Source organism: Callionymus lyra, unplaced genomic scaffold (assembly GCF_982586985.1).
Source record: "Callionymus lyra unplaced genomic scaffold, fCalLyr1.hap1.1 HAP1_SCAFFOLD_286, whole genome shotgun sequence".
NCBI lineage: Eukaryota > Metazoa > Chordata > Actinopteri > Syngnathiformes > Callionymidae > Callionymus > Callionymus lyra.
The window spans coordinates 4501-28923 of NW_028258693.1; the positions used below are offsets into that span (position 1 = coordinate 4501).

The 24423-nt window shown below is 42.2% G+C and overlaps 2 protein-coding genes across 2 annotated transcripts; one reads left to right on the plus strand and one right to left on the minus strand.

The window, feature by feature from the left end:
* Positions 1-282: 282 nt before the first annotated feature.
* On the plus strand, positions 283-22583 carry spidr (scaffold protein involved in DNA repair; the record flags this gene model as incomplete). The annotated part of the gene is given in 10 exon segments (XM_087782688.1): positions 283-441; positions 4647-4734; positions 5318-5440; positions 5492-5551; positions 6379-6568; positions 19206-19358; positions 19834-19879; positions 20684-20765; positions 21480-21536; positions 22324-22583. Coding segments are annotated over 10 exon segments (1102 nt in total), but the record flags the coding sequence as incomplete, so codon positions are not given.
* cebpd (CCAAT enhancer binding protein delta) lies at positions 22565-23496 on the minus strand. The gene has a single exon (XM_087782689.1). The coding sequence runs from the start codon at positions 23405-23407 to the stop codon at positions 22727-22729; it is 681 nt and encodes a 226-aa protein (XP_087638815.1). The 5' UTR covers positions 23408-23496; the 3' UTR covers positions 22565-22726.
* Positions 23497-24423: the final 927 nt, after the last annotated feature.

Here is a 24423-nt window from a genome sequence, read left to right on the forward strand (position 1 = left end):
AATGAAATACTTTCTAATGAGAAACTTTCTAATAAAATGCTTGTTAATGAAGTACTGTCTAATAAATAATACTTGTTAATGAAGTATTGTCTGATGAAATACTTGTTAATGAAGTACTGTCTGATGAAATACTTGTTAATGAAGTACTGTATGATTAAATACTTGTTATTGAAGTCTGATGAAATACTTGTTAATGAAGTACTGTCTGATGAAATACTTGTTAATGAAGTACTGTCTGATGAAATACTTGTTAATGAAGTACTGTCTGAAATACTTGCACAGGTTGTGTCTTCTGGTCCAGGACTACTATGGGATGTTCAGTGTGGTCCAGCTCCAGGTCCTGCCCAGCAAGGATCACCTGCAGAGCTTCTGTCAGGTGTGTCAGGGGAAGACGGTCTTGCTCAAGGGCATCAAGGTAGTGCAGCGAGTCACTCGAGACAGGTGAGTCGCTCCACAGGTGAGACCCTCATGTCCATCACTCTTCACCTGACCTTCACTCACGGAGTCTTCACTGAGGATCTTATGTCATCACTGATCCACGAACGACTTCACAACCTTTGTGTCGACAATCTTGTTGTTATTGTTCAGAAAGAATTGAACAAATGATCAAACTTTCAATCTTTTTGTTGAAACTATTCATAATCATTAGTTTTTTTAGAGACGATCACGTGACGTAGAGAAGATCACGTGACGTAGAGAAGATCACGTGACGTAGAGACGGTCACGTGACGTAGAGAAGATCACGTGACGTAGAGAAGATCACGTGACGTAGAGAAGATCACGTGACGTAGAGAAGATCACGTGACGTAGAGAAGATCACGTGACGTAGAGAAGGTCACGTGACGTAGAGAAGATCACGTGACGTAGAGAAGATCACGTGACGTAGAGAAGATCACGTGACGTAGAGAAGGTCACGTGACGTAGAGAAGGTCACGTGACGTAGAGAAGATCACGTGACGTAGAGAAGATCACGTGACGTAGAGAAGATCACGTGACGTAGAGAAGATCACGTGACGTAGAGAAGATCACGTGACGTAGAGACGATCACGTGACGTAGAGAAGATCACGTGACGTAGAGAAGGTCACGTGACGTAGAGAAGATCACGTGACGTAGAGAAGATCACGTGACGTAGAGAAGATCACGTGACGTAGAGAAGATCACGTGACGTAGAGAAGATCACGTGACGTAGAGAAGGTCACGTGACGTAGAGAAGATCACGTGACGTAGAGAAGATCACGTGACGTAGAGAAGATCACGTGACGTAGAGAAGGTCACGTGACGTAGAGAAGGTCACGTGACGTAGAGAAGATCACGTGACGTAGAGAAGATCACGTGACGTAGAGAAGATCACGTGACGTAGAGAAGATCACGTGACGTAGAGAAGATCACGTGACGTAGAGACGATCACGTGACGTAGAGAAGATCACGTGACGTAGAGAAGGTCACGTGACGTAGAGAAGGTCACGTGACGTAGAGAAGATCACGTGACGTAGAGAAGATCACGTGACGTAGAGAAGATCACGTGACGTAGAGACGGTCACGTGACGTAGAGACGATCACGTGACGTAGAGAAGATCACGTGACGTAGAGACGGTCACGTGACGTAGAGAAGATCACGTGACGTAGAGAAGATCACGTGACGTAGAGAAGATCACGTGACGTAGAGACGGTCACGTGACGTAGAGAAGATCACGTGACGTAGAGAAGATCACGTGACGTAGAGAAGATCACGTGACGTAGAGAAGGTCACGTGACGTAGAGAAGGTCACGTGACGTAGAGAAGATCACGTGACGTAGAGAAGATCACGTGACGTAGAGAAGATCACGTGACGTAGAGAAGATCACGTGACGTGGAGACGATCACGTGACGTGGAGACGATCACGTGACGTAGAGAAGGTCACGTGACGTAGAGAAGGTCACGTGACGTAGAGAAGATCACGTGACGTAGAGAAGATCACGTGACGTAGAGAAGATCACGTGACGTAGAGAAGATCACGTGACGTAGAGAAGATCACGTGACGTAGAGACGGTCACGTGACGTAGAGACGATCACGTGACGTAGAGAAGATCACGTGACGTAGAGATGATGATGTTCATGATGTTCATGATGTTCATGATGTTCATGATGTTCATGATGATGTTCATGATGATGTTCATGATGATGTTCATGATGATGTTCATGATGATGTTCATGATGATGTCATGATGATGTTCATGATGATGTTCATGATGATGTTCATGATGATGTTCATGATGATGTCATGATGATGTTCATGATGATGTTCATGATGATGTTCCTGATGATGTTCCTGATGATGTTCATGATGATGTTCATGATGATGTTCATGATGCTCATGATGATGTTCATGATGATGTCATGATGATGTTCATGATGATGTTCATGATGATGTTCATGATGATGTTCATGATGATGTTCATGATGATGTTCATGATGATGTCATGATGATGTTCATGATGATGTTCATGATGATGTTCATGATGATGTTCATGATGATGTCATGATGATGTTCATGATGTTCATGATGATGTTCATGATGTTGTTCATGATGTTCATGATGATGTTCATGATGATGTTCATGATGATGTTCATGATGATGTTCATGATGATGTCATGATGATGTTCATGATGTTCATGATGATGTTCATGATGATGTTCATGATGATGTTCATGATGATGTTCATGATGATGTTCATGATGATGTTCATGATGATGTCATGATGATGTTCATGATGATGTTCATGATGATGTTCATGATGATGTTCCTGATGATGTTCCTGATGATGTTCATGATGATGTTCATGATGATGTTCATGATGCTCATGATGATGTTCATGATGATGTCATGATGATGTTCATGATGATGTTCATGATGATGTTCATGATGATGTTCATGATGATGTTCATGATGATGTCATGATGATGTTCATGATGATGTTCATGATGATGTTCATGATGATGTTCATGATGATGTTCATGATGATGTTCATGATGATGTTCATGATGATGTTCATGATGATGTTCATGATGATGTTCATGATGATGTCATGATGATGTTCATGATGTTCATGATGATGTTCATGATGATGTTCATGATGATGTTCATGATGATGTTCATGATGATGTTCATGATGATGTTCATGATGATGTTCATGATGATGTTCATGATGATGTCATGATGATGTTCATGATGATGTTCATGATGATGTTCATGATGATGTTCATGATGATGTCATGATGATGTTCATGATGTTCATGATGATGTTCATGATGTTGTTCATGATGTTCATGATGATGTTCATGATGATGTTCATGATGATGTTCATGATGATGTTCATGATGATGTTCATGATGATGTTCATGATGATGTTCATGATGATGTTCATGATGATGTCATGATGATGTTCATGATGATGTTCATGATGATGTTCATGATGATGTTCATGATGATGTTCATGATGATGTTCATGATGATGTTCATGATGATGTTCATGATGATGTTCATGATGTTCATGATGTTGTTCATGATGTTGTTCATGATGATGTTCATGATGATGTTCATGATGATGTTCATGATGATGTTCATGATGATGTTCATGATGATGTTCATGATGATGTCATGATGATGTTCATGATGATGTTCATGATGATGTTCATGATGATGTTCATGATGTTATTCATGATGTTCATGATGATGTTTTCATGTCCAGATCCCAGATTAGCAGCAGAGACAACAAGTTTCAGGAGAAACTGATCATTTGTTTACGTCTCTGGTATTTTCTGCTGCATCTCTATCTTCCCTCAAGTTTGTCTGTGGTTGCTGGTGATTGATGGCTTCTCCTCAGGTCTTGCTCATGGGTCGTCTCAGTGGCTCGTTTAGAAACATGTGGTCACTCTGGTCACTCTGGTCACTCTGGTCACTCTGGTCACTCCAGCGCTCGCTCCAGTTTCTACACAAACACTGGGTTTGATAATGAAATTCTGCTTTGACGTCTGTAGCAAACGTGTCTGGAGATGATTCATGAAGAAAAATGATTTGACATTGAAGCCTGTGAGGCTTCAAATCTGACGTGTTGTCACCTTGAAACACACTGACACAAATGATCATCACACGCACACACACGCGCACAGGCACACGCACACACACACACGCGCACACACACGCACGCACACACGCACGCACACGCACACGCAGGAACCAGGAATCGAAGCAACAGTGATAAAACAGGACCAGGAAGTGAGTTAAGTTAGGAGTTAAGTTGATGTGCGCAGCAGCAGTCTGAGGCCATACACGTGCAGAACCTCATCTTTTCTTGACCCTTTTGATGGTGCACTCTTATCGTGGGTCAAAGGTCGGCACCAGGGACGTGAAGGTGTTGATACACGTGTGAGAGTTGATGTGTGGCAGCGTTGAGGGAGTGATCGAAGGTGTCGCTCTGACTGGACCTGAATAGGCTGCAGAACCGGTTCCACACAAAGAGGTTCTGTGAAGACTCTGACTAACGAAGCCTCGACACCCACACGGACCCGCTTCGCTCGCGTGATTGACAGCTTCTAGTGTGCGTGTCCTGCAGTGTTGTCGCCTCTGTGTCTTCACTACTGCGTTCACTCTGTCTCACTCTCAGGAGTGCTCGGCTGTTCACTCTCATAGACTCTCTGTGGCCCCCGAAGACGCCCCCCCGTTGTCACGGAAACACTCGCGGCACGTGGAGTGTAAGTCACACAAACTCTCGTCTCACTCTTTATCTTAACTCTTTACTCTTTATCTCCTGAATAAACACATCATTGTCAAAGATTTGACTTTGATTTCACAACAAAAGTGTATTTTTAAGAGTCAATCATAAATAATTCGACACCATTTACACAAACTGTTGATCCTTTAACGTCAAAACTGTGTTTTTTACATCGTTATCGTAAGAAAAGAGTTAGAGTTATAGTTTAATAATTAAATAATGAGATAATGAATGATTTCAACGATTAAATCACCAGGATCATGAAAGTTGCATCAAATCTGAATCGCTGACGATTGATAAGAAAAGTGATCGAGAAGCTCAAAGTGAGGTTCGACATGTTCTCTCTTGACTGATGGAATTTGAACTGAATAAACGTCTTAAAAACGTCTTGTTGACTCGAGTCAATAATTGACGGCAGAAAAAGCCTCTTTTGTTTGAGCAGCGTCCACACCCGAGATGTTACGTTGAGGCAGAAGACTCTCGTTAACGGACTCATGTCTGCTTCCTGCTGGACTTTGATCTCCGAGGCTCATGTTTTCACCTCCACTGACTCATGTTTGTAGAGTCAACCTGCTCCGAGCTTCTGCTACCTGCTGTCGGGTCAGGAGAGCTCGCTGGAGCCCACGGGCCGACCTTCTGACCTCTTCGTTCCCGCCTCCGAGCAGACCCTTCAGCAGCTGCTGCAGGTGAGTCTGGTCCAAGGTTCTATTGAGCCACGTCTCACTTCGTTCTTGCAGATCAGAGGCAGAACCGTTCGCTGCAGCTTCACGGCTCTGGTCGTCCACAGGAGGCTTCAGGTACGTTCTCTGCTGGAGCTGATAAGACGCGGCTGACGTAGAAGGTGGAGCTCGTATCTCTGATAATCTATTGATCGTCCAGACCTTTGAACTTTGACCAGGTGCAGATAGCGGCTGGACTTTGCCGCGCCCTCGCACCACATCGACTGTTGTTGCTCTAGAAGCTGCTGACACCAGAACCTGAGTCTCCAGGAGAATCTGAGTCTCCGCGAGAATCTGAGTCTCCAGGAGAATCTGAGTCTCCAGGAGAATCTGAGTCTCCAGGAGAATCTGAGTCTCCAGGAGAATCTGAGTCTCCAGGAGAATCTGAGTCTCCAGGAGAATCTGAGTCTCCAGGAGAACCTGAGTCTCCACAAGAACCTGAGTCTCAACGAGAACCTGAGTCTCCACAAGAACCTGAGTCTCAACGAGAATCTGAGTCTCCGCGAGAACCTGAGTCTCCAGGAGAATCTGAGTCTCCAGGAGAATCTGAGTCTCCACGAGAATCTGAGTCTCAACGAGAATCTGAGTCTCCAGGAGAATCTGAGTCTCAACGAGAACCTGAGTCTCCACGAGAATCTGAGTCTCCAGGAGAACCTGAGTCTCCACGAGAATCTGAGTCTCAACGAGAACCTGAGTCTCCGCGAGAACCTGAGTCTCCGCGAGAACCTGAGTCTCCACGAGAACCTGAGTCTCCACGAGAACCTGAGTCTCCGCGAGAACCTGAGTCTCCGCGAGAACCTGAGTCTCCACGAGAACCTGAGTCTCAACGAGAATCTGAGTCTCCACGAGAACCTGAGTCTCCAGGAGAACCTGAGTCTCCAAACACTCTCTTCTCTCGTATGCAGGAAGAAGGACGCGGCGAGGTCTGGTTGGTGTTGACGGACGACAGCCTTCAAGACGCGTCAGAGGAGCCTCCTCGACGAACTGTGGCCATGTGTGTCAAGACTTCCTGTGTGATCACTTCCTGTGTCCTCGAAGCACTGAAGTCCACGTCCACCTGTCGCCTGAGGTTCAGAGACGCTGTGAAGGTTCACGGTACATTCACCTGCTGCTCACCTCCTTGAGAAGGTTCACGGTACATTCACCTGCTGCTCACCTCCTTGAGAAGGTTCACGGTACATTCACCTGCTGCTCACCTCCTTGAGAAGGTTCACGGTACATTCACCTGCTGCTCACCTGGTCCTTGAGAAGGTTCACGGTACATTCACCTGCTGCTCACCTGGTCCTTGAGAAGGTTCACGGTACATTCACCTGCTGCTCACCTGGTCCTTGAGAAGGTTCACGGTACATTCACCTGCTGCTCACCTCCTTGAGAAGGTTCACGGTACATTAACCTGCTGCTCACCTGGTCCTTGAGAAGGTTCACGGTACATTCACCTGCTGCTCACCTGGTCCTTGAGAAGGTTCACGGTACATTCACCTGCTGCTCACCTGGTCCTTGAGAAGGTTCACGGTACATTCACCTGCTGCTCACCTGGTCCTTGAGAAGGTTCACGGTACATTCACCTGCTGCTCACCTGGTCCTTGAGAAGGTTCACGGTACATTCACCTGCTGCTCACCTGGTCCTTGAGAAGGTTCACGGTACATTCACCTGCTGCTCACCTGGTCCTTGAGAAGGTTCTTCATACATCATGGTTTTATACGCGATCAAAGCTTTAAAGTCTCTTGCAAATGAAAGAACAAATAAACAGTTAAAAGACAAACATGTTCAACAGACGATGACGAGGAAACTCTCGCCTCCTCCGTGAAGATTTGAAACTTCATCCGTTCATAACATCTTCACTCGTTCATTTTCATGCTTTAGTAAGTAAGTCGAGGTTATTTGTGAAGATCTTTGTAGACCAGGTCAAACTGGTTTGACGGCAGGAGGTCCAAGCGTCTTGACGGTGGAGGATCTGAACTCACTGACACCTTCACAATCTTTCTTAGGAAACCACATGTTTTAACTGATGTTCTCTTCATTGGTTCTTTATCTTACCGTTTCCATGGTAACTCACTGCAGTACTGTTGGAACGATGCCCACGAGCTGAAGGTTCCTCAGTGACCTTCAGGACTTCTTTGGACGGAGCAGGTCGTAAGTGAACGAGAAAAGTTGTAGGAAAGAACAAACTTCGAAGGATCGATAAAACTTGGTTGTTCATGTTCCCTTGAAAGTTATTCTGAGTTAATGGATTGAATTTTTCAGTTTGTGTTTCCTCTGCTTTTTTAAACCTTTGAACCTGTTCAACTGAAACATTCTTCTCCATCCGTCTGAAGTTCACAGGAACTTCACTTTGTTGACGTACAGAAGCGAAGGCCTTCAGCTTTCATGAAACTTAATGTCGCACAAATCTTCTTGGAATTGTTAGTGGTTTTGCTACAAAAACCCTATGAAAGGAGAACAAGATGAAATAATGAATGTAGAGACATTTATAATAAAATGTCTTATAAAGTGTAAAATAAATCAATGACATAATATAATGAATATATTATTCGTCTCTTCATCTTCATTAAACTTGTATTATTCAAGTGTTTCAGTCCAAGTTGACCTTTCTGACCTCACTTTCTGACCTCACTTTCTGACTCATGTCTTTTTAAGTCGTTCATGCATCACATCTTCATTTGGAGACAAAAATAATAAATAATAATTATCTGCATAAATACAAATTATTATGAATAAATAAACATATTGACTGTTTATTTATTCAAACTGATACACAACAAACCAAAGATGTAAAATGACTAATAATGTTAAAGTCACTATATTATGCACATTTGACTTATAGTCATGTCATTTAATATTCTCAACTAATGTTACTATTGCAAAACATTATAATGTAATTTAATTTAATTTTTAATTTAATAAATATATATAAAGTTAAATTAGCAGTGAATTCACTAAAACAGAGTAAAAATAATGAATAATGAACTCATTTTTATCTGATCAGGTTAAATTATCCTCTTAAGCAAGAAAATCAGAGTCAAAGTTTGTTGAGGTCCCTTTAAATCCCACAAGTGTGTGTGTGTGTGTGTGTGTGTGTGTGTGTGTGTGTGTGTGTGTGTGTGTGTGTGTGTGTGTGTGTGTGTGTGTGTGTGTGTGTGTGTGTGTGTGTGTGTGTGTGTGTGTGTGTGTGTGTGTGTGTGTGTGTGTGTGTGTGTGTGTGTGTGTGTGTGTGTGTGTGTGTGTGTGTGTGTGTGTGTGTCAGGTCCCCGCTATTATAAATGCCACCTGTCTCTACATTCATCATTCCATCTTGTTCTGCTTTCATCTGACTCTACATTCATCATTCCATCTTGTTCTTTTTTCATCCGTCTCTACATTCATTATTTCACCTTTCCTCCCTTTCATCTGTCTCTACAGTCATTATTGAAGCTGACATCAATGCATTGTTGAGATTTTTCATTGACAAAATTAAATTGATCAAAGAGAAAATCTCTCTTTTGTTTGGAACCCCTACTGTCTCTGAGCCCCTCTCCTCCTCTTGGTCTTCCTTCACTGCTGTTTGATGTAATTGGCCCCTGAGTTACCAATATGGTGAACCTCTTCCTTTCCACAGGGGTTTTTAATGCATTTAAACCATTGTGGAGCCTCTGCTCAAAAAACCAGGCTTAGACCCAACTGACCTCAGTAATTTCAGGCCTATTTCTAATCTTCATTCTTGTCCAAGATCTTGGAGAAGGTTGTGTCTGAGCAGCTGTTCCTGGATCAGAGTGACATCCATGAGAAGTTTCAGTCTGGCTTCCACCAACGTCTACGGAGACAGTCTTATTGAAAGTGTCCAGTGAACATCATGATGTTCTGGTTCTCTTGGATCTGTCCTCAGCCTTTGACACAGTTGAACCAGATCCTGCTGAGAAGACTGAGGGATGAAGACTGTCTGGGTCTGTGTTAGAATGGTTCTCATCTTACCTTTCTGGCAGTTTTAGTGTATCTGTCAATCAAATGAGGTCTGAATCTTCAGATCTGTTGTGTGGAGTCCCTCAAGGTTCTGTTCTGGGTCCTTTATTGTTTTTGCTGTACTTGATTCCCTTCGGTAAAATCATTCAGAGATTTCCTGATGTTTCTTATCACATGTTTGCTGATGACATCCAGCTCTACTGCTCTGTTGATCAACTGATCAGAGGCTGAACTTAGTCAATTGTTGCTAGAAATCAAACAATGAGTGAAAACACTTTGAAGCTAAATGTGGACAAAACTGAAACTCTGGTGATTGTTGATGATAAAGTTCAGGGTTGAGTCAGTACTTGAGTGACTTAAGTCAGTCTGTCAAACTGAGCCTGAGAAACCTGGGTGTTGTATTTGATAAAGACATGTCTCTTGTTCAACACTGAAGAAAACTGACCAGAAACTGTTTCCTTCAACTGAGAAAAATCTCCAAACTTCGTTAAATGTTGTCACAACATGATCTGGATCTTATAATGTGTTTGTTTCTTCTCGTCTGGACTATTGTAACAGTTTGACGGATAAAAAAGGAGACGTTTTTCATTCCAAGTTGACCTTTCTGACCTCACTGGTCGGTGACGGCACTCGTCTGACTCACATCTTCATTTGGAGAGAAAAAGAATCAAATAAATAACAATTATCTGAATAATTACACATTATTATGAATGAATAAACATATTGACTGTTGTTTATTTATTCAAATTTAAATAATTAAAAGTTAAACCACAGTTTACTCGTGTTTCTGTCGCATCGTCAACTTTTTCTCAACATGTTTGAACCGATTCTGTGGTATTTTGCTGATAAAGCGTCTGATGAACGAGATGTTGATGAAACACATGACGTCGTTTCTAGGGTTCTATTGTCAGGATCAATCAAATGATTGAAGGAGTCGTTTCTAGAGTTCTATTGTCAGGATCGTTCAAATGATTGAAGGAGTCGTTTCTAGAGTTCTATTGTCAGGATCAATCAAATGATGGAAGGAGTCGTTTTTACGGTTCTATTGTCAGGATCAATCAAATGATTGAAGGAGTCGTTTCTAGGGTTCTATTGTCAGGATCAATCAAATGATTGAAGGAGTCGTTTCTAGAGTTCTATTGTCAGGATCAATCAAATGATTGAATGAGTCGTTTCTAGAGTTCTATTGTCAGGATCAATCAAATGATTGAATGAGTCGTTTCTAGAGTTCTATTGTCAGGATCAATCAAATGATGGAAGGAGTCGTTTCTAGGGTTCTATTGTCAGGATCAATCAAATGATTGAATGAGTCGTTTCTAGGGTTCTATTGTCAGGATCAATCAAATGATGGAAGGAGTCGTTTCTAGAGTTCTATTGTCAGGATCAATCAAATGATTGAAGGAGTCGTTTCTAGGGTTCTATTGTCAGGATCAATCAAATGATTGAATGAGTCGTTTCTAGGGTTCTATTGTCAGGATCAATCAAATGATTGAATGAGTCGTTTCTAGGGTTCTATTGTCAGGATCAATCAAATGATGGAAGGAGTCGTTTCTAGGGTTCTATTGTCAGGATCAATCAAATGATTGAATGAGTCGTTTCTAGGGTTCTATTGTCAGGATCAATCAAATGATTGAATGAGTCGTTTCTAGAGTTCTATTGTCAGGATCAATCAAATGATGGAAGGAGTCGTTTCTAGGGTTCTATTGTCAGGATCAATCAAATGATTGAATGAGTCGTTTCTAGAGTTCTATTGTCAGGATCAATCAAATGATTGAATGAGTCGTTTCTAGAGTTCTATTGTCAGGATCAATCAAATGATGGAAGGAGTCGTTTATAGGGTTCTATTGTCAGGATCAATCAAATGATTGAAGGAGTCGTTTCTAGAGTTCTATTGTCAGGATCAATCAAATGATTGAAGGAGTCTTTCTAGAGTTCTATTGTCAGGATCAATCAAATGATTGAAGGAGTCGTTTCTAGGGTTCTATTGTCAGGATCAATCAAATGATGGAAGGAGTCGTTTCTAGAGTTCTATTGTCAGGATCAATCAAATGATGGAAGGAGTCGTTTCTAGAGTTCTATTGTCAGGATCAATCAAATGATTGAAGGAGTCGTTTCTAGAGTTCTATTGTCAGGATCAATCAAATGATGGAAGGAGTCGTTTCTAGGGTTCTATTGTCAGGATCAATCAAATGATGGAAGGAGTCGTTTCTAGAGTTCTATTGTCAGGATCAATCAAATGATTGAAGGAGTCGTTTCTAGGGTTCTATTGTCAGGATCAATCAAATGATTGAAGGAGTCGTTTCTAGGGTTCTATTGTCAGGATCAATCAAATGATTGAAGGAGTCCTTTCTAGGGTTCTATTGTCAGGATCAATCAAATGATGGAAGGAGTCGTTTCTAGGGTTCTATTGTCAGGATCAATCAAATGATGGAAGGAGTCGTTTCTAGAGTTCTATTGTCAGGATCAATCAAATGATTGAAGGAGTCGTTTCTAGGGTTCTATTGTCAGGATCAATCAAATGATTGAAGGAGTCGTTTCTAGGGTTCTATTGTCAGGATCAATCAAATGATGGAAGGAGTCGTTTCTAGGGTTCTATTGTCAGGATCAATCAAATGATTGAAGGAGTCGTTTCTAGAGTTCTATTGTCAGGATCAATCAAATGATGGAAGGAGTCGTTTCTAGGGTTCTATTGTCAGGATCAATCAAATGATTGAAGGAGTCGTTTCTAGAGTTCTATTGTCAGGATCAATCAAATGATGGAATGAGTCGTTTCTAGGGTTCTATTGTCAGGATCAATCAAATGATAGAAGGAGTCGTTTCTAGAGTTCTATTGTCAGGATCAATCAAATGATGGAAGGAGTCGTTTCTAGGGTTCTATTGTCAGGATCAATCAAATGATTGAAGGAGTCGTTTCTAGAGTTCTATTGTCAGGATCAATCAAATGATGGAAGGAGTCGTTTCTAGAGTTCTATTGTCAGGATCAATCAAATGATGGAAGGAGTCGTTTCTAGGGTTCTATTGTCAGGATCAATCAAATGATGGAAGGAGTCGTTTCTAGGGTTCTATTGTCAGGATCAATTAAATGATTGAAGGAGTCGTTTCTAGGGTTCTATTGTCAGGATCAATCAAATGATGGAAGGAGTCGTTTCTAGGGTTCTATTGTCAGGATCAATCAAATGATGGAAGGAGTCGTTTCTAGGGTTCTATTGTCAGGATCAATCAAATGATGGAAGGAGTCGTTTCTAGGGTTCTATTGTCAGGATCAATCAAATGATGGAAGGAGTCGTTTCTAGGGTTCTATTGTCAGGATCAATCAAATGATGGAAGGAGTCGTTTCTAGGGTTCTATTGTCAGGATCAATCAAATGATGGAAGGAGTCGTTTCTAGGGTTCTATTGTCAGGATCAATCAAATGATTGAAGGAGTCGTTTCTAGGGTTCTATTGTCAGGATCAATCAAATGATGGAAGGAGTCGTTTCTAGAGTTCTATTGTCAGGATCAATCAAATGATGGAAGGAGTCGTTTCTAGAGTTCTATTGTCAGGATCAATCAAATGATTGAAGGAGTCGTTTCTAGAGTTCTATTGTCAGGATCAATCAAATGATGGAAGGAGTCGTTACTAGGGTTCTATTGTCAGGATCAATCAAATGATTGAAGGAGTCGTTTCTAGAGTTCTATTGTCAGGATCAATCAAATGATTGAAGGAGTCGTTTCTAGAGTTCTATTGTCAGGATCAATCAAATGATTGAAGGAGTCGTTTCTAGGGTTCTATTGTCAGGATCAATCAAATGATTGAAGGAGTCGTTTCCAGAGTTCTATTGTCAGGATCAATCAAATGATTGAAGGAGTCGTTTCTAGAGTTCTATTGTCAGGATCAATCAAATGATTGAATGAGTCGTTTCTAGAGTTCTATTGTCAGGATCAATCAAATGATTGAAGGAGTCGTTTCTAGGGTTCTATTGTCAGGATCAATCAAATGATTGAAGGAGTCGTTTCTAGAGTTCTATTGTCAGGATCAATCAAATGATGGAAGGAGTCGTTTCTAGAGTTCTATTGTCAGGATCAATCAAATGATGGAAGGAGTCGTTTCTAGAGTTCTATTGTCAGGATCAATCAAATGATTGAAGGAGTCGTTTCTAGGGTTCTATTGTCAGGATCAATCAAATGATTGAAGGAGTCGTTTCTAGGGTTCTATTGTCAGGATCAATCAAATGATGGAAGGAGTCGTTTCTAGGGTTCTATTGTCAGGATCAATCAAATGATTGAAGGAGTCGTTTCTAGGGTTCTATTGTCAGGATCAATCAAATGATGGAAGGAGTCGTTTCTAGAGTTCTATTGTCAGGATCAATCAAATGATAGAAGGAGTCGTTTCTAGAGTTCTATTGTCAGGATCAATCAAATGATTGAAGGAGTCGTTTCTAGAGTTCTATTGTCAGGATCAATCAAATGATTGAAGGAGTCGTTTCTAGAGTTCTATTGTCAGGATCAATCAAATGATGGAAGGAGTCGTTTCTAGAGTTCTATTGTCAGGATCAATCAAATGATGGAAGGAGTCGTTTCTAGAGTTCTATTGTCAGGATCAATCAAATGATTGAAGGAGTCGTTTCTAGGGTTCTATTGTCAGGATCAATCAAATGATGGAAGGAGTCGTTTCTAGAGTTCTATTGTCAGGATCAATCAAATGATTGAAGGAGTCGTTTCTAGAGTTCTATTGTCAGGATCAATCAAATGATGGAAGGAGTCGTTTCTAGAGTTCTATTGTCAGGATCAATCAAATGATGGAAGGAGTCGTTTCTAGAGTTCTATTGTCAGGATCAATCAAATGATTGAAGGAGTCGTTTCTAGAGTTCTATTGTCAGGATCAATCAAATGATTGAAAGAGTCGTTTCTAGAGTTCTATTGTCAGGATCAATCAAATGATGGAAGGAGTCGTTTCTAGAGTTCTATTGTCAGGATCAATCAAATGATTGAAGGAGTCGTTTCTAGAGTTCTATTGTCAGGATCAATCAAATGATGGAAGGAGTCGTTTCTAGAGTTCTATTGTCAGGATCAATCAAATGATGGAAGGAGTCGTTTCTAGGGTTCTATTGTCAGGATCAATCAAATGATGGAAGGAGTCGTTTCTAGGGTTCTATTGTCAGGATCAATCAAATGATTGAAGGAGTCGTTTCTAGAGTTCTATTGTCAGGATCAATCAAATGATGGAAGGAGTCGTTTCTAGAGTTCTATTGTCAGGATCAATCAAATGATTGAAGGAGTCGTTTCTAGAGTTCTATTGTCAGGATCAATCAAATGATGGAAGGAGTCGTTTCTAGAGTTCTATTGTCAGGATCAATCAAATGATGGAAGGAGTCGTTTCTAGAGTTCTATTGTCAGGATCAATCAAATGATTGAAAGAGTCGTTTCTAGAGTTCTATTGTCAGGATCAATCAAATGATTGAAGGAGTCGTTTCTAGAGTTCTATTGTCAGGATCAATCAAATGATTGAAAGAGTCGTTTCTAGAGTTCTATTGTCAGGATCAATCAAATGATTGAAGGAGTCGTTTCTAGAGTTCTATTGTCAGGATCAATCAAATGATGGAAGGAGTCGTTTCTAGAGTTCTATTGTCAGGATCAATCAAATGATGGAAGGAGTCGTTTCTAGAGTTCTATTGTCAGGATCAATCAAATGATTGAAGGAGTCGTTTCTAGAGTTCTATTGTCAGGATCAATCAAATGATGGAAGGAGTCGTTTCTAGAGTTCTATTGTCAGGATCAATCAAATGATTGAAAGAGTCGTTTCTAGAGTTCTATTGTCAGGATCAATCAAATGATGGAAGGAGTCGTTTCTAGAGTTCTATTGTCAGGATCAATCAAATGATGGAAGGAGTCGTTTCTAGGGTTCTATTGTCAGGATCAATCAAATGATGGAAGGAGTCGTTTCTAGGGTTCTATTGTCAGGATCAATCAAATGATTGAAGGAGTCGTTTCTAGAGTTCTATTGTCAGGATCAATCAAATGATGGAATGAGTCGTTTCTAGAGTTCTATTGTCAGGATCAATCAAATGATTGAAGGAGTCGTTTCTAGGGTTCTATTGTCAGGATCAATCAAATGATGGAAGGAGTCGTTTCTAGGGTTCTATTGTCAGGATCAATCAAATGATGGAAGGAGTCGTTTCTAGGGTTCTATTGTCAGGATCAATCAAATGATTGAAGGAGTCGTTTCTAGGGTTCTATTGTCAGGATCAATCAAATGATGGAAGGAGTCGTTTCTAGAGTTCTATTGTCAGGATCAATCAAATGATAGAAGGAGTCGTTTCTAGAGTTCTATTGTCAGGATCAATCAAATGATTGAAGGAGTCGTTTCTAGGGTTCTATTGTCAGGATCAATCAAATGATTGAAGGAGTCGTTTCTAGGGTTCTATTGTCAGGATCAATCAAATGATGGAAGGAGTCGTTTCTAGGGTTCTATTGTCAGGATCAATCAAATGATGGAAGGAGTCGTTTCTAGGGTTCTATTGTCAGGATCAATCAAATGATTGAAGGAGTCGTTTCTAGGGTTCTATTGTCAGGATCAATCAAATGATGGAAGGAGTCGTTTCTAGAGTTCTATTGTCAGGATCAATCAAATGATAGAAGGAGTCGTTTCTAGAGTTCTATTGTCAGGATCAATCAAATGATTGAAGGAGTCGTTTCTAGAGTTCTATTGTCAGGATCAATCAAATGATTGAAGGAGTCGTTTCTAGAGTTCTATTGTCAGGATCAATCAAATGATGGAAGGAGTCGTTTCTAGAGTTCTATTGTCAGGATCAATCAAATGATGGAAGGAGTCGTTTCTAGAGTTCTATTGTCAGGATCAATCAAATGATTGAAGGAGTCGTTTCTAGGGTTCTATTGTCAGGATCAATCAAATGATGGAAGGAGTCGTTTCTAGAGTTCTATTGTCAGGATCAATCAAATGATTGAAGGAGTCGTTTCTAGAGTTCTATTGTCAGGATCAATCAAATGATTGAAGGAGTCGTTTCTAGGGTTCTATTGTCAGGATCAATCAAATGATGGAAGGAGTCGTTTCTAGGGTTCTATTGTCAGGATCAATCAAATGATTGAAGGAGTCGTTTCTAGAGTTCTATTGTCAGGATCAATCAAATGATGGAAGGAGTCGTTTCTAGAGTTCTATTGTCAGGATCAATCAAATGATTGAAGGAGTCGTTTCTAGAGTTCTATTGTCAGGATCAATCAAATGATTGAAGGAGTCGTTTCTAGGGTTCTATTGTCAGGATCAATCAAATGATGGAAGGAGTCGTTTCTAGGGTTCTATTGTCAGGATCAATCAAATGATTGAAGGAGTCGTTTCTAGAGTTCTATTGTCAGGATCAATCAAATGATGGAAGGAGTCGTTTCTAGAGTTCTATTGTCAGGATCAATCAAATGATTGAAGGAGTCGTTTCTAGAGTTCTATTGTCAGGATCAATCAAATGATGGAAGGAGTCGTTTCTAGAGTTCTATTGTCAGGATCAATCAAATGATGGAAGGAGTCGTTTCTAGAGTTCTATTGTCAGGATCAATCAAATGATTGAAGGAGTCGTTTCTAGAGTTCTATTGTCAGGATCAATCAAATGATTGAAAGAGTCGTTTCTAGAGTTCTATTGTCAGGATCAATCAAATGATGGAAGGAGTCGTTTCTAGAGTTCTATTGTCAGGATCAATCAAATGATTGAAGGAGTCGTTTCTAGAGTTCTATTGTCAGGATCAATCAAATGATGGAAGGAGTCGTTTCTAGAGTTCTATTGTCAGGATCAATCAAATGATGGAAGGAGTCGTTTCTAGGGTTCTATTGTCAGGATCAATCAAATGATTGAAGGAGTCGTTTCTAGAGTTCTATTGTCAGGATCAATCAAATGATGGAAGGAGTCATTTCTAGAGTTCTATTGTCAGGATCAATCAAATGATTGAAGGAGTCGTTTCTAGAGTTCTATTGTCAGGATCAATCAAATGATGGAAGGAGTCGTTTCTAGAGTTCTATTGTCAGGATCAATCAAATGATGGAAGGAGTCGTTTCTAGAGTTCTATTGTCAGGATCAATCAAATGATTGAAAGAGTCGTTTCTAGAGTTCTATTGTCAGGATCAATCAAATGATTGAAGGAGTCGTTTCTAGAGTTCTATTGTCAGGATCAATCAAATGATTGAAGGAGTCGTTTCTAGAGTTCTATTGTCAGGATCAATCAAATGATTGAAAGAGTCGTTTCTAGAGTTCTATTGTCAGGATCAATCAAATGATTGAAGGAGTCGTTTCTAGAGTTCTATTGTCAGGATCAATCAAATGATTGAAGGAGTCGTTTCTAGAGTTCTATTGTCAGGATCAATCAAATGATTGAAGGAGTCGTTTCTAGAGTTCTATTGTCAGGATCAATCAAATGATGGAAGGAGTCGTTTCTAGGGTTCTATTGTCAGGATCAATCAAATGATGGAAGGAGTCGTTTCTAGGGTTCTATTGTCAGGATCAATCAAATGATTGAAGGAGTCGTTTCTAGAGTTCTATTGTCAGGATCAATCAAATGATGGAAGGAGTCGTTTCTAGAGTTCTATTGTCAGGATCAATCAAATGATTGAAGGAGTCGTTTCTAGGGTTCTATTGTCAGGATCAATCAAATGATTGAAGGAGTCGTTTCTAGAGTTCTATTGTCAGGATCAATCAAATGATGGAAGGAGTCGTTTCTAGAGTTCTATTGTCAGGATCAATCAAATGATTGAAGGAGTCGTTTCTAGGGTTCTATTGTCAGGATCAATCAAATGATGGAAGGAGTCGTTTCTAGAGTTCTATTGTCAGGATCAATCAAATGATTGAAAGAGTCGTTTCTAGAGTTCTATTGTCAGGATCAATCAAATGATTGAAGGAGTCGTTTCTAGAGTTCTATTGTCAGGATCAATCAAATGATTGAAGGAGTCGTTTCTAGAGTTCTATTGTCAGGATCAATCAAATGATTGAAAGAGTCGTTTCTAGAGTTCTATTGTCAGGATCAATCAAATGATTGAAGGAGTCGTTTCTAGAGTTCTATTGTCAGGATCAATCAAATGATTGAAAGAGTCGTTTCTAGAGTTCTATTGTCAGGATCAATCAAATGATTGAAGGAGTCGTTTCTAGAGTTCTATTGTCAGGATCAATCAAATGATGGAAGGAGTCGTTTCTAGGGTTCTATTGTCAGGATCAATCAAATGATTGAAGGAGTCGTTTCTAGGGTTCTATTGTCAGGATCAATCAAATGATTGAAGGAGTCGTTTCTAGGGTTCTATTGTCAGGATCAATCAAATGATTGAAGGAGTCGTTTCTAGGGTTCTATTGTCAGGATCAATCAAATGATGGAAGGAGTCGTTTCTAGGGTTCTATTGTCAGGATCAATCAAATGATTGAAGGAGTCGTTTCTAGGGTTCTATTGTCAGGATCAATCAAATGATTGAAGGAGTCGTTTCTAGAGTTCTATTGTCAGGATCAATCAAATGATTGAAGGAGTCGTTTCTAGAGTTCTATTGTCAGGATCAATCAAATGATTGAAGGAGTCGTTTCTAGGGTTCTATTGTCAGGATCAATCAAATGATTGAAGGAGTCGTTTCTAGGGTTCTATTGTCAGGATCAATCAAATGATGGAAGGAGTCGTTTCTAGAGTTCTATTGTCAGGATCAATCAAATGAGTGGTTCGTGAGTCGTACATGAGTCGTTCTTGAGTCGCTCTTGAGTCGTTCATGAGTCGTTCTTGAGTCATTCTTGATTCATTCGTGAGTCGTTCATGTTATTCTAAAAATGTTCTCTTTGCTTCCAGACGTGTTTCTTTGTGACGAACATTCCGTCCTTGAAAGCCTGGAAGGATCCGAACTCTCACCCTGGAGTCTCCGGACCGAGCCCCCGACCCGACCTGTGAGACTGGATCCTCCAGGTCTGCAGATCTCAGTCAACTCCCTGTGTTCCCTCTCAGGTCAGGGTCTGCCTTTCTTTGGGTTCATGTTGGGTCTGAAGCGGGTCGAACAGAACCAGAGAGGCTTGTGGGTCATGTGATCGTCGAGTCAGCGTCGCAGTGGAGGGCGAGGACCCCACTGTGAACCCCGAGCCTGGTGTTTGCTCAGATGTCTGTGAAAAACAAACATCTTTGGTTTCTGAAGCTTTTTAAAGAGACGTTAAAAGCGGGTTCTGGTTCTGACCCGAGTGAGTGGATCTGCAGTGAACTGGTGCACGAGGGAGGATTCTTCTGCCTCGTTTATCTTCACCATCACATGTTTATCCTCACACTCCGATGTTTGCACGAAAAAGTTCTTATCAGTAGTTTCTGGCAGTTAAGTGTGTGAAGTGTGTAGTGAAGTGTGTAGTGAAGTGTGTGAAGTGTGTGAGCAGAGAGGTGTCAGAACCGACCTGAGCTCATCAGAACCGACTGATCATGTGATCTGTGTCTGCAGGAGTCGTCGTGGGCGTCGAGCCGAGCAGCTGCTGTGCACGTCTGGAGTATGTTCTCCTCCTTCTCCTCCTTCTCCTCCTTCATATCCTCCTTCTTCTCCTCCTTCTTCTCCTCCTTCTCCTCCTCCTCCTCCTTCATCTCCTCCTTCTCCTCCTTCATATCCTCCTTTCCTCCTTCTTCTCCTTCTTCTTCTCCTTCTTCTCCTCCTTCTTCCCCTTCTTCTCCTCCTTCATATCCTCCTTCTTCTCCTTCTTCTCCTCCTTCTCCTCCTTCTTCTCCTTCTTCTCCTCCTTCTCCTCCTTCATATCCTCCTTCTTCTCCTCCTTCATATCCTCCTCCTTCTCCTCCTTCTTCTCCTTCTCCTCCTTCATATCCTCCTTTCCTTCTTCTCCTCCTTCTCCTCCTTCTTCTCCTTCTTCTCCTCCTTCTCCTTCTTCATATCCTCCTTTTCCTCCTTCTCCTTCTTCTCTTCCTTCTCTTCCTTCTTCTCCTTCTTCTCCTCCTCCTTCTCCTCCTCCTCCTCCTTCATCTCCTCCTTCTCCTCCTTCATATCCTCCTACTTCTTCTTCTCCTCCTTCTTCTGCTTCTTCTCCTCCTTCTCCTTCTTCATAAGGCGCTATATAAATAGAGATTATTATTATTATTATTATTATTATCCTCCTTTTCCTCCTTCTCCTTCTCCTCCTTCTCTTCCTTCTTCTCCTCCTTCTTCTCCTTCTCCTCCTTCTCCTCCTTCTCCTTCTCCTACTTCTCCTACTCCTTCTCTTCCTCCTTCTCCTTCCTCTTTTCCTCCTTCTCCTTCATCTCCTCCTTCTCCTCCTCCTCCCTGACATGACTCTTCTGTCCATCAGCTCCACCTGCTCCACCTGCAGATGGTCGCTGGAGGTCTACCTGAGCTGTGCAGAGTTACCTGAGTGCAGCGTGAAGGTGAAGGTGTGTCTCGGCCGACACTCTCAGAGTACTTTTGTTGACACAGGGAGACGTTTGTGGCTTCAGTGGATAAATCACACCTTGACTTCAGTGAAATCACTGCTGGCTCGTCCAGTTCTTTTCTACTCGTCGAAGAAGAGAGTGCAGACGGTGGACATGTTGAGGAGACAGAACATGGTTCCATCATCTGCACGACACACTATGAGTTCATGACCTTGAATCTGACCTGAAACATCACACATGAGGTGAAGGTGAAGCAGGAACATGTTTGTCTTCACTACAGATTTAGTCGATAATTCAGTGAATAAAGTTAGATTTAGTGTAAAAACAAATGAAGTTTGTCTTGAAGAAGATCAGATGTTCTTGTAACGACTTGAATCCACGTCGACGTCCAGTCATCGTCGAATCCACGCGGTTATGACAGACTTCACGCTGAGTCAGCTGTGTTTGCCTCGGAGTCTCCAGCAGATGAAAGCAGCGTAACTCGCCTGCACAACATACTCGTGTCCAGATGAATGTTCTCAGCAACATTTCTTCAACTTTGACCATCAACGAGAAGATAATCACCGTCGATGATCCTCATGACGAAGATGTTTTATGTTTGATGCACTCGTTGTGTTTGTGTGTTTAACGTTTGTGTGTTTAACGTTTGTGTGTTTAACGTTTGTGTGTTTAACGTTTGTGTGTTTAATGTTTGTGTTAACTTTGCTCTCTCAGCTGCAGCAACAAACCATCACCTCCGTCCTGAAGGCCGCGGCGCTGCCGGCGCATGAGGTGGGTTAGCATGAAGTGATAGCTCGGAGTGATAGCTCGGAGTGATAGCTCGGAGTATTAGCTCGGAGTATTAGCTCGGAGTGATAGCTCGGAGTGATAGCTCGGAGTATTAGCTCGGAGTGATAGCTCGGAGTGATAGCTCGGAGTATTAGCTCGGAGTGATAGCTCGGAGTGATAGCTCGGAGTATTAGCTCGGAGTATTAGCTCGGAGTGATAGCTCGGAGTGATAGCTCGGAGTATTAGCTCGGAGTATTAGCTCGGAGTGATAGCTCGGAGTGATAGCTCGGAGTATTAGCTCGGAGTGATAGCTCGGAGTATTAGCTCGGAGTGATAGCTCGGAGGGATAGCTCGGAGTATTAGCTCGGAGGGTGAAGGGACAAAGGTGTAAAGAACAAACCTCGAGAGAGAAGAAGTTCCTTCAACACTTGGACCTTCTGTGGATCATCACGTTCTTCATCGACGAGGATGAAAAGATGTCGTTAACGAGAAGAACAGAAGGATCTCTGAGAAGTTGAAGCTCAGATGTTTGAGGATCTGATGGTTTCAATCTCACGGTCCTGGTCATGTGACCCTCACGAGATGTTTCCATACAACCTTGATTTATGAACATATTTAATGTGTGAAAACATTTCAATGATGTGTTAAAGTTACATCTGGAGTCTTAAAAAAATGTTTACATGTTTGTATCTTCATGATGTTGACGTGTGTCGACCTTCAGGTTCAGGACGTAGATGTTGAAGTGATTTGAGTCAAAGTGAAGTTGTGTTGAGTCAAGTGTGTGTTTCAGCTCCGGGGTCACGGCGTGCAAAGCATCCTGGGAAGAGAGGTCGGGCCCCTGGCGGCGCTGGTGCGTGTGGTCACCAGGAGACCCTCAATGTGGATCGGACTGGAGGAGATCAATCTTCAGGCTCCAGAGGTCTGGACCCCCTGAAGCCCCCCCTGTGTGTGTGTGTGTGAGAGAGAGAGTGAGAGTGTGTGTGTGTCCAGGTGACATGTGTCCAGGTGCGTCTGACAGAATCTCTGGTCAATAAAGGTTTAAACATTAAAGACTTTATTATATTTAATATACAATAGAAAACATGCTCGTGTACAAACATCATGTAAATAACTTATGGCAGCAACATGTTCCAGTTATGCAGCATCTGGTACAGATGAAATCTTGAGGTATGTCAGGTCGGGGTCACCTGGGGTCACCGCGGGGTCATGTGCTTGAAGAAGTCCCTCAGGCCGCTGAGCTCGCGCGTCAAGGTGTCGATGTTCTTGTGGAGTCTGTCGTTCTCGGAGCTGAGCTCCAGCAGCTTCTGCTGCATGTCCAGGTTCCGCATCTTGGCCTTGTCCCTGGACTTCCTCACCGCGATGTTGTTCCTCTCGCGCCGCTGCCGGTACTCGGTGCTGAGCCGGTCCACGGACTTCTTCTTGTCGCGGGTCCTGCGCGGGAGGCTGGAGGGCTCGGGGGTCGAGGGCGGGGTGGGCTGACCCGTGGCCAGGCTGACCGAGGTCTGCGCGCAGGTCTGGATCTGCGCCGGGAAGGACGAGGAGTCGCTGTCACTCCAGTCTGACTCCTGCTTGATTGACAGCTGCGCGCTCGTGACGCGCAGGTCCGTCTTCTCCTGCTTGACGGTGTTGAACAGGTCCAGGAACAGCTCGTCGGTGCACAGCTCGAGCGCGGGCACGGCCGTCATGGACTCGATGTACTGACTGAAGTCTATGGCGGACTCGTCGTCGTACATGTGGGCCGCGCTCAGCTCCGCCAGCGTGCCGCCCTCGGCCCGCGCGCCCGGCTTGAAGGCGCCGGGCTGGTGGTCGTAGAAGTTGGAGTCCATGGACCAGGTCACGTGACCCGGACCGTCCAGGCTCGGCAGGTCGCTCATGAAGGACCCGCAGGTGTCGCCAGGTGTCGCCAGGTGTCGCTGTGCGTCAGACTGACGTGACTGACGTGACTTTCTGACGAGCTCACGCTGTCGCGCGCGGTTTTGTATCGTGCTCGCCGTGACGTCATCAAAACCTCCCTCTCAGCGGCCAGTCAGGTCGCGGCGGCGTCACGTGATCTCCGGTAACTTCCCATTCGAGCAGCGGGAGGCGTGTCCAGGCCACGCCCCCTTTTACTACAGCAGCATGAATGAGATGTTGACGAGATGTTGACGAGATGTTGACGTGAAGGTTCAACAACATCTTCAGGTTCTTATGGACCAGGAGTCGAACCTGCAACTCTTCAGTCACTTTAACAAGTTCAGTCCTAAAGATCCTAAAGATCAATAACAAACTGTCAATCACGAGAGAAACATCGACTTCTGGGATGTTTTGTGAACGTTACACTTTACGTCCATGTTCGTGACGTCATGTTTACGTCCTGCTAAACTGTCTAACTTTAGTGAAGTGTCGCCAATTTATTTGTTTCTCTGAAGGTTCATCATTAAGAGTGAAATAGTCACGTGATGTGTGAAAACTACTAAAGTTGTTTACGTCACTTCAGTTAATAATAATAATAATAATAAATGTAACACAGACAGGTTTGAAGAAGATGAAGCTCCTGAATATCAACTGTTATATTTATGAGTCAATCTAACGTTTAGAACAATATAACTTCTTGAAACACTTGACTTACGTTAGCATCGATCCTCACACGAGTCATAAACACACGAGTCATATCTTTGTGTGACGTCATTACATGTTAATTACATGTTGATACACTTGAGTCATTTTGATGTCACTTTGTTAACTGACGTCACTTCCGATGATCGATCAGAACTGAAACGTATTGGATCAATAGGTTGTTTGTTTGAGTGAAATATGTAGAACTTTATTGATCCTCAGGAAATAGTTTTTTTTCGATTAGACACAACAATACAGTAATTATACATAAAAATAAGAACAAGAACAAGAGAAA